The sequence below is a fragment of the Scardinius erythrophthalmus genome (assembly GCF_964197995.2).
Source record: "Scardinius erythrophthalmus genome assembly, chromosome: 5".
NCBI classification, from domain to species: Eukaryota; Metazoa; Chordata; class Actinopteri; order Cypriniformes; family Leuciscidae; genus Scardinius; species Scardinius erythrophthalmus.
This window is the reverse complement of record NC_138225.1, coordinates 54,642,899-54,654,509: the sequence shown is the minus strand read 5'-3', so window position 1 is coordinate 54,654,509 and position 11,611 is coordinate 54,642,899. Positions and strand designations below refer to the sequence as shown.

General features: G+C 38.8%; 1 protein-coding gene across 1 annotated transcript; it reads right to left on the bottom strand.

Moving 5' to 3' along the window:
- Nucleotides 1–392: 392 nt before the first annotated feature.
- Nucleotides 393–9,512, bottom strand: lhx3 (LIM homeobox 3; the record flags this gene model as incomplete). The annotated part of the gene is made up of 6 exons (XM_081367021.1): nucleotides 393–814; nucleotides 2,136–2,307; nucleotides 3,095–3,246; nucleotides 4,964–5,166; nucleotides 6,707–6,878; nucleotides 9,470–9,512. The coding sequence occupies 6 exons, from the start codon at nucleotides 9,510–9,512 to the stop codon at nucleotides 393–395; spliced, it is 1,164 nt and encodes a 387-aa protein (XP_081223147.1).
- Nucleotides 9,513–11,611: the final 2,099 nt, after the last annotated feature.

Genomic DNA, 11,611 nt, shown 5'->3' with positions numbered 1-11,611 from the left:
CTGAAAGTGATTCCAACGATATCGTTTCTCTGTGCCGTTACTGTCCCGGACAGCAACATAGTGTCGGCTCAGATCCGGCCCACATCCGGTACACGTGGATTCACACGGCCCAGGTGTGGGCCGGATCTGGGCCGGCACTATGTTGCGGTCAGGGATAGTTCTGGTGTGGATTCTGCTATTCTTTTATATTTAGACTGATTTTTAGACCTATATCTTTATCGTTGTGTGAATGGGTAAAAGCTCCTCACAGTCGTGTCCTTGTAGAACCAAACAGAAGTCCTCGTCGAGACTCGAGTCTCCATCGCTAACCAACTTCCAAATGTCCAACTGGCCAACCAAATGTTCAAGGTTCGGCATCCACATAGAAATTCCCGTCACTTTCCAAATGTGCATCAGAACTGGGCATGATCCACTTCATCCAACCAGGACGCCGGGCTTGCGGGGAAATCCGGATACCCGCCGCTGCTTCCCGTGGACAAATCCGAGCTCGGTCCGTTTCCCCCGGCCATCATTCGGGTCATGTTCTGGGCTGGGTTCTGAGACACCATGGGCAGGCCGGACTCCGGGAACACCAGGCCTGGGATGAGCGGCGGGTGTCTGGGAAGAGCCTGGAGCGAGCCTGGAGACTGCGGGAGACTGTACGGACTGCTGGCCTGGAGGTCGTGGTACTGGTCCTGCGAGGGGATGATGTTGGTACCGTGATCCAGGGGGAACGGCGGATGAGATCCGCCTTGACGACTCAGAGCCGGAGAGCTTTCGCTCAGACTGCTGTAAATGCTGTTGGAGTGACCCAGATCCGACATGGGCGGCTCGTCTGGGGGAGAAACAAACGTGAGCGATGGATTATGCAGTTCACCTGTTTTTCAGCAGAAAAAGTTCCTTTAAATGTAGAGCATTATAGGGGGTTCCCATCACTTTATGGATTTAGTTTCAATAAATCTTTCATTTTAATTAAAATATATTAAACAGCTTGTTTCAATAACCAGTTAAGTGGTTTGAAATCGCTGGTGTTTCTGACGTCACAAACTACCTTGTAACCAATCAGATCAACGTGTGATCGTCAACCAGTGGATCTCTGAGCTGAGTGAGTGAGTGGAGACGGGGCTCATTTGCATATTCATAGAACCGCGCATACTAAATGAGGCAAGTGTCCAGTTACATTCAAGATATTTTACATCATGAAGACATTTTTTTCAAGGAAAAACTTTGTCATTATGGTGATCAAAGATGAGGTTTAAGGGATACAATGATTGACTATAGGGAGACTTTAAAATTGAGTCTAGAAGTCTAAGGTTTTATACAGAACCCCATTGAACCTTTTCTTCTGACACGCCTTTTTCCCCCCAATCAAATATTTTAGTAATCATCATAAATAAGGTATCACTGGAAAGCTTAAACACTCAAAATTCACACTTTATTACAACTGAACATTGTGTTCGCATGAAAACGGTATTAAGCGGCTTAATTTTTGTGTAATCAACTTCAAATTTGGAACACTACTTGGTTTGACATATGGCATAATATTTTTTATTTAGCAATTGTAGAGGCAAATTATTTTGTAAAATATATATTTTGTATAAAATAAAGGTAAAATGAACTAACAATGAGCAACATTTCTACAGCATTTATTAGTCAATGTTAATCTCAACATACTTATGCATGATCAAAATCAAAAGTTGTATCTAACATTATTTAATGCGCATGGGACTAACTTGAACACTTATATTCACTAACATTAATAAACGCTGTTCATGTTAGTTAATGCACTAACAAATGCTAAAATAATCTGCTGAGTGTCTTCTTTAAAAAGAGACCAATTTAGGTCTGTTTTCCATAAAAATCTTGAATTACAACCAAATTTAAGTTGAGATCTGAGCTCAAAAAGGGGGCGACAGTTAAAGAAACATTAATGATGCAACAGTAAAAATCCTTTGCTATTTGTAATGACCCCAGAATTATGAGCAAAAGTCTCACTGAAAAACTGGCATGCAGAATGATCTTGGTGAAAACGCTCACTTTTCGCATTCATTTTCCAGATAGACTTTTCAGACAATGTTCAATAAACAGTTGTTGAATAAAAGAAAACGAACTGGCTTGAACATTGCAACACTGGAATCGCTCATGACAGTGTGTACCTGTGAAGGAGACCTCGGCGTCGCTGTCCATGCCCTCCTCCTGAGTGCTGTCTTTGTCAGATTTGGAGCTGCCCCGCGACCTCTTCATGTTTCTGAAGTACTGACCCCATCTCTGTCTTCCTGCATCTTTCTTCAGTCTTTTCTCCTTTGCTCTTCTGTTCTGAAACCAGACCTGTGCAGAAACATGGGTTAGTTTTCACAGCATCCCAACTGGACCTTACAAACATCCAAACACCACTGTAAAAAGCTGACCTGAGCTTTAACATTACTCTTGTTGGTTTTTGACAGCTAACACAAAACTAAAATGTATTTTGATTTGTTTATATAGGCTATATATATAATGTTTATTTATTATTATTTATTTTTCTTCATATAATTAACATGAACACTGGCACAAGATATGATGACACTACTGGATACATTTATGCACACAATAATCAAAACAAACAGAAAGGAAACAGCGTTAAAGCGATCATGTGACGCGTGGCGAATTTGTGAATTCTGTGCGTGATTTAGCGTCTAAAAGTAATATATTCTACATTAAATAATAATTAAGCATAAGTGCATGAAGCACTTTAAAGAATAGTGTATAATAGGGAATAATACATGATACTTGATTGCATGAAGTAACAAATAAACGTAATAATGACACGAGTAAGATTTTTTTTTTCAGTGAATAATTGCGTAAAGAAATGAATACGGAGTAATGCATGATAGCTGAATAAATTAAATAGTATAAAGATGTAGCAGGTGCGCTATTCAACATTTGTCAGTCAATTTAATCATCAGCAAACCTAAAAAATGTGCTTCGTTTGGTAACATTTATTAACTGGGTTTAAAACAATATCACGGAAAGACTAAGTGCATGTTTCCGGGTCAGATGCATAAGCGCACGCGTGTATTTGTGTGTTTTAACGCGTGTGAAGTGTCTGAGACTGTAAGTGTGAGTGTGTGTGTACCTGCACCACCCGCATGTCGAGGCCGGTCTCCGACGACAGCTGTTCCCGCACGTGTCGCGCGGGCTTCGGGGAGTTGTTGTACGCGTTCTTCAGCGTCTCCAGCTGCTTCGCGGTGATCGTGGTGCGGGGTCGCTTAGCAGTCGAGTCCGCCTCTGGAAGAGAGACACAGTCAGTGAGTGAGCAAATGGGAGGTCGTATTCCTCTATATATTAATATTTAATATTTAATAATAATATTTCTCTTATTCTACAAGCATTGCAATTTTATGACGGCATTAATATTGAGGCGTGTTTGAGGTGTTCTTAAATTATGACGACGCTACCGTATTCTATCCGGTGTTGTGAGGCAACAAGGGTAAATGTATTTTATATAATATGTAAGTTTAAAAATACAAAATATTCCTTATTATTACACGAACAAATGTCAAGTCCAAATAGATCCTTAAATAATTGCACAGCATCCCCACTTTTTACATTCTATTCTATTCTATTCTATTCTATTCTATTCTATTCTATTCTGTTTTGAGAGGTAACAAGGGTAAAATGTATTTCATATAATATATCAAATACAAAATCATCATTATTATAGGTTGCACGAACAAAAGTCAAGTCCAATAGATAACTGCACTTTATTGCACCAAATAAAATAATTGCACATCACCACTTTTTACATTCTATTGTATTCTATTCTAATCGGGACGTTGGTGAAGTGAAGGCATTGGACATTTAGAATGCAGTTTTGTAATGTAAGTTTATCTGCTCTATGAATGACACTCTTTCTCTTCCAGACATCATTCCTCCATAATTCACAACCAACTAATGGAAGAAATTAATTTTAATTTAAAGAAACAAATGCATTTCTTATTAGACTCTAGAATTTGTGTTTCTTATTTCGAGATACACACCCATTCTATTCTATTCTATTCTATTCTATTCTATTCTATTCTATTCTATTCTATTCTATTCTATTCTATTCCATATAACACTCTTAAAAGTGTAGTTTATTGGCATCTTTGTTTCCATTAAGAACATTTTTCATCGCACAAAAGGTTTTCATACAGAGGAAAAAAAATCAGATTGTTAAAATGTAATTTGAATTATAAAAATGTTTTTGATAACTGTATTGAAAAGTTGTTCTTGGGTGGGGAACGCAGAATGCTTCTTCTGTGTCAATACTTAAACCCCAGTATTGAACGTTCAGGATGTAAGTTCATCTTCTCAATGGAGACACTAACTCTTTTCCAGACTCTGTTTCCAAATAAATCCCTACGTCGTCCGATTTGTCTAGAATTAAAGCGCTGAATCTGTCTGAAAACTGCGCCGAATGCAGAACGTGTCCGTCTGGCTCATGCAGGGCGCGCGCGAGCGCGCGCGCGCGTGTGTGTGTGTGTGTGTTCGGCTCTCACTATAACGCTTCTGTTGGCACTTATCGATCCGGAGGCCGGCGGGTTCGCAATTACCCGAGCCGGGTCAGATGTTTATGGACGAGCGCACGACCAGCAAGATTAAGTTAAGAGTTAAAAGCAGCCAGTCAATGCGAGGCCATTGAATGCAAGAAGTAAAACAATTAAGACTTAGAGAACTGTGCTTGCTCAAACAAAACTTCTCTGCTGAATCAACACGATCTCATGAAAATGCGAATCTACAGCACGAATTGTATCTATCGTGCAATTTATACGCAAAAAAAAAAAAAAAAAAAACGTTTTTACGTGCATAATACGCAGTTTTCGCGTGCATATGATGTGCACTTTACGCACGTCCTCCACACCACCAATCCTACCCAAGGGGTTTACAGTGTGTATCATATGCACGTAAAAAAAATACACGTCGTGCTATACGCACTGTTTTGCGCGTGATGTGCATGACGTACCTCTCTGTTTGGCGGTCTCGTAGTCGGCTTTGCACACCAGTCGACTGTCCTCCATCAGGTAATACTCATCACCTGTGGCCAGCTGCCTCTTACACACCACACACGCGAAGCAGTGCAGGTGATACACGAAGTCCTGCGCCCTGCGGACCACCTGCGTCGGGGGGATGCCCTGCTGGCACGCGGAGCACTTGGTGCCGAACCTCCTGCGCGCACACACACACACACACACACACACACTCAGATCAGACGCCATCCGAACATGATGATGAAGTACTCACTAGAGGGCTGCATTGGGATTGAGTCCCGCCGGGTCCCGCGGGACCCAACGCAAATCTCGCGGGAGCGGGCGGTTTGAACTTTGCTGCGGGCGGGAATGGGCGGCAAAAAAAAACACTGCGGGATCGGGAGGTAGCCTTGCAACATGATGGAGATGTCAATAATGGCGCTTTTCCACTACACAGTACCAGCTCGCCTCGGCTCGACTCGACTCGCCTTTGTTTGGTTTTCCACTGTGTAGAAGTTGTAACTGTATCTGCTTCCAGGTACTTTTTTTCGTACCACCTCCGGCGGGGTTCTGGGCAAGCTGAGGCGATACTAAAATGTGACGTGAAAACATGGCAGACTGCTGATTGTTCAGAGAGAAGCATCACTATTCACTGCGTCATCATTGCACGCGCAAGACAGAGTATCCTGAATAAAAAAACAGCAAAAACGAAAACAAAACCATCCAAAAACAGCACACTCGATTTCCTCCTTTATCCTGTATGTGTCCAGTAGGCTATGCCGCCCAGGGAAACGAAACAAACAACCCCATGAATCTCTTTAATAATAGCAATACAAATATGTGTTTTTTCCTGCGGGACGGGAGAAGACACAAAATCAATGCATCTCTATTATTGTGCGGGAATAAATTCTCAGAGTTTTGCGGGTGCGGGCGGGAGTGGACATACATATTGCGGGAGCGGGCGGGAGTGAAACACATACGTTGCGGGAGCGGGCGGTAATGGTCAGAAATTCGGCGGGCGCGGGCGGGAGCGGGATGAAGAAAACAGTCCCGCGCAGGGCTCTAGTACTCACTGCACGAATTCTAATATATACGTTTAAAAATACAAAAGCATCATTATTATAGATTACATGAACAAAAGTCATATCCAAATAGATCCTAAAATAATTGCACAGCATCACCACTTTTTCTATTCTATTCTATTCTATTCTATTCTATTCTATTCTATTCTATTCTATTCTATTCTATTCTATTCTATTCTATTCTACACTTAACAAATTTTCTTTACTGGCATCTTTGTTCATGTTTAGAACATTTTACCATTGCACAAAAGGCTTTAAAAAAAATAAAAAAATAAATCAGATTATTAAAATGTAATAATTCGTACCATAAAAAAGGCTATTTTAAGAACTGTGTTTTGAACTGCGAACCCCCCAAATAGAACCTTTATTTTTACTATTCTATTCTATTCTATTCTATTCTATTCTATTCTATTCTATTATGTTGTGTTTTGAGAGATATCAAGCGTAAAATGTATTTAATATAATATATAAAATACAAAAGCATCATTATTATAGGTTGCACGAATAAAAGTCAAGTCCAAAAAGATAACTGCACTTTATTGCACCAAATAAAATAATTGCACATCACCACTTTCTACATTGTATTGCATTGTAATCGGAAGGTCGGTGAAGCGCAGGCACTGATGATGAAGATGAAGATGAAGATGAAGGACTCACTTGAAGAAGTCTTCTTTACAGTACACACTGTCTCCTCGACTGAAGCACTTCTCGGCCAGCTGAGACTGGCAGTCGCTGCACTTCAGACACTTGCTGTGCCAGTGCCGATCTAGAACCTTCAGGATGAAGCGATCCACGATGTGCTGGTTACAGCCCGCGCAAACTGGAACATCTGGAGAACAACACAGCGAAAGAAAACCCCGAAAAACATTAGTATTTTTAGTGCTACTGTAATTAAATAACGGGGTTTGTGGATTAAAAAAAAAGCATTTAGAAGATCAATTCGCGCGCTATATATATATAGTCTATAAATGTCTATTCTATTCTATTATGTACAATTCTATTCTATTCTATTCTATTCTATTCTATTCTATGCTATTCTATTCTATTCTATTCTATTCTATTCTATTCTATTCTATTCTATTCTATGCTATTTAATTCTATTATATTCTACTCTATTCTATTCTATACTACACTTAAAAATGTTCTTTATAGGCATCTTTGTTTCCATAATAATTTTTTTCCATTGCACAAAAGGCTTTTATAGTGGGAAAAACATATTCAGATTATTAATGTAATAATTCGTGCCATTAAAAAAATGGTTATTTTAAGAACTTTGTTTTGAAAAGTGTTTCTAGGGTGCACGGAAACCCCCCGAAACCCCCCAAATGGAACCTTTATTTTTAAATGTCTATTCTATTCTATTTAATTTAATTTAATTCTATTCTATTCTATTCTATTCTATTCTATTCTATTCTGTATGCTATTTAATTCTATTCTATTCTTTTATTTTCTATTCTACTCTATTATATTCTACACTTAAACAGGTTCTTTATTGGCATCTTTGTTTCACATTTTTGCATTGCACAAAAGGCTTTAATAGTGGAAAAAAATATTATTAAATTATTCAAATGTAATAATTCGTACCATAAATAAAATATTATTTTATTTTATTTTATTTTATATAAAATATAAATATAATATTATTCTATTCTATTCGATTCTCTTATGTAAATACTGAAACCCTAGTGAACGTTTAGGGTATGTCCAGTGGTGTTCAGTGTAAGTTCATCTTCTCAATGGAGACACTAACTCCCTTGCAGACTCTATTTCCAAATAAATCTCTACCCGAATTGTCTAGAATCAAAGCGCTGAATCTGTCTGAAAACTGCGTCGAATGCAGATTGTGTCCTTCTGGACAATATTATTGCCCTGACCGAGTAATAAGACACAAAAGTCCCGCACTGTTGCTCTGATAAAGATGTGCATTTCATTTGTTTGTTAATGTGCTTCTATTTCCTCGTATAACACCCGTTAATCTCATCAACACTAGTCATCATGTGTGTCTTCTTCATCACAAGTGAACCATATCGAGCAGTGAAACAACAAACCCGATCATATTCACTCACAACACGATATGATTGCGCATTCTGTTCTATATGCATGAAACAAGCCCTGCTTCTGAACAATTACAATTATTACAACTATATCTAATATCAAAAGAGATCTAAAAAATTAAAGAACGATAAGATGACAAGAAATTGCTGGAATTTAACGATACGAAATAAAAATAATTCCAGCGTTATAGATTATTTTTTATTATTAGGCCTATTATTATTATTATTATTTCTAAATAAAATAAAGTGTTGAATGTAAAATAATAGTTTATAATAAAATTAGGCCATTAGGCCTATTGTATTATTATTATCCTCATTATTGTTATTATTATTTTAAATGAATAGTAATACGATATCCACTGTATTAATTGTATTATTATTATACGGTATTACAGCATGTCTCAGTCTCGTGATAAATCAACTCGATGTTTATTACAGTAATCATTCTAAAACTGAGAACAATAAGTGTTTATGATGTCAATCTAAACTTGTGTTAAAAAAGCAACAACCTTTGCATTGCACATGTGCGTAAAGCACATCAAATAAAAACAACTTGAATAAATACAACTCATTATTATTATTATTAATTAATTAATTATCGTTGCTGTTGTTGTTATCTTCAAAACAGCAATTTTCATGAGCTCATTTTGATAAGTATGATGGTAAATTTCGCAAAAAAACTCTATACATTTATAAACATCTTTTATTACATATTTCATCCCTGTCAAATTGAGCTGAACATTTCACGAAATCCCCATCCGTCATATACAGAATACACTCAACTCGAGAAATCATGTTGTTTGCTGTAACACTGAAATAAACAAGGCCACGTCGCGTTTATCCTCTGACATCATCAGACACGTCATCAACAGGTGCACGAGGATCAATTATTCAATCAAGCAACATCTCTAATGATTAGTGTATCATACAGGACAGATGTCTCCTCTTCTTCTCAGTGTTTCTGTCCTCCTGCAGCTCCTTCACTCTGTCATCATTTCTCATCATCGTTTCCTTAAACACACCTTTAAAGGACTGTTCGATAACTCAGAGCAAACCGAACCCTGATTTTGCACGTTAATATCTCTGATGCGCGTGAGATTTGCTGGAGCAGACATATGTTGTTTTGAGCCGCTGTTTCAGATTTAATCCAGCGACACACACTCATTTAATCCGAGTATTAGAGCCGCGCGAGACGCGTTACAGGAGAGATGGGAAAGATTGCGGTTAAATCAGATAGCGGCTGTAATTACCCACATCTATTAAAGTTAAACACACACGGAGTATCACAGCTGTAATGTTAACACTTTCAGAAAACGCTAATCAATCTGCCAAACCCAGAGTCATAACAGCAAAGCAGGAGTTCTACCTTTCCGCAACTCCTCTGTGTGCGTGAGTAAAGCCAAGAGCATCTCCGGCGAACCCCGAGCCTTGTTCTGATCCATTCTCATTATTCCGATGAGCACGCGATCATAATCTGAGAGTTACATGCAAATCAGAGCTGGAAGAAGAAGAGGGATGAACGCGCGTGCCAGAGACAGATGCGTCGCGCGCTGGGTTTCTGCGCCTTGTGGCTTTTGACGCGCGCCAGAAACGCCGCCCCGTTCCTCTGATGACTGAATCAAACAGAAGAGCATCACCTGGACACATCCACAACCCAGAGGCAACACCAGCTTTCTTTGCTAAACAGCGTGCACAACATATTTCATGATGCAGCTAATCCTTCTTTTGCGCGCGCAAGACGTTTTTATTCCCAAACCGTATAATGCATTCAACTATCCACATGATGAGCAGCGATTAGAGTGTTTCCTCACACAAAAGCATGTGTGTGTGCATCTGACAAATTCCCATATTCATGTTCAAAATACTAATTTTAAACCAAACAAAACCGCTGGAGTTAATGAAGAAGCGCGCGACACATGAAACCGCACAGTTTTATTCCCAAACCAAACTATATCCCATATGTGTGTCGTATGATGCATTCAACTATTCACATGATGAACAACGATTTCCCCACACAAAAACATGTGTGTGTCCATCTGACAAATCTCCATCTTCATAGACCCGAACTGTTCAAAATACCAAACAAACCGCTGGAGTTTATGAAGAAGCGCGCGACACATTTCTAATGCACCCAATGAGAAAATGAATTCACTTCAAATGTAATGAGTTCACAAATGTGCATATCATCAGTCTCTGAATAACTTTCGACACACAGACATTGTCTTCAAATAACACACATTACACGGTGAAATTGAGGTTATTTAAATCAAGCCATTTCCTTGCATTATTTTTCTACTAAAAGCGGACGATATATTTTGACACCGACTTGTTTAGTTTATTAAATACAGTTCATAAAATGCAAAATGCAAAACGAATGAATTATTAGAGTGACCAGATTCACTACAATTGAATCCGGCCTGTAATGTGTCGCGATGCTTTTACTCCTCAGAGCGATAAATGCGTTAGAGGAACTTTTAAATCCAGATCGCTCATTTTTCCTACATTGATTCGAATCGGACAACTGTTTGCTTTAGGAGAGAAAAAACAGGTGTGTGAAATGCTGATCGAGCTGATCAACACCCAGATGAATTTTATCGACACTGATCTGCTGTGCCTTGGGAAATCAGCGTTAGTGCCACATGATAAACTCAAAATCAATGGCACATTTGCTGGATTCCTGACGTTATGAAGCACGTGTCGGTGAAAGTGCCGCAATGTTCCCGCTTTACATTCGGCTTCATCATTTTTATGTCATATTGACCTGTTCACCTTTGATGTAGCAAAATATGGCGGGGAAAAGCGCATTTTTGGCCACGTCATTTCATCTCGAATTTATTTTTATTTTTAAAAAGGTAAATTTTTTTTTTTGCTGTGATCGTTTTTGCGAGTAACACAATTTACAACTTGTAGTTACTTGTAGTATTTAAGCCACATGTTGTTAGTAATGAATAATTATTCACATTTAAAACACGACGACTGTCAAATATCAAAGAAATCCTCGTGATGTCTCGAAGCCCGTTTGAATGAACAGAATGCGTTCAGAAAACACACACACACATATATATAGTGTTTAATGCAGTTTTCCAGAGCAGGTGTGTGTGGATCAGGTGATGCACCTGTTGAACGGAACCCGATACCTGTTGGGCTTTTAAAGTGCGCGTGGACGAGCTTCGGTCCACTCGTGGGTCTCTCATGGCAACGGCGACGGCACGCGCTTCACATCTGTTCCGCGCGCTAACAATGTTGCTCATTACATATTCATACGGCATCCGACAGACGGATGTTAAGAGAAATAAGACACAACTTAGGAAAGTTTATCATCATAATCAATTATAAGGTGTTTGGTGTGTAATTATTAGCTCTTCAGATCATGGTTTCGGGCTTGTTAAAAGCATTTAAAGAAATGTCAGTAATAAATAAGAGAGAGGAAAGAAAGGTTCGTTATTGGCATCAGTGGTTCCATTAAGAATCCAACGCACAGAAGGTTCCAAATATATGGAATTTTAAA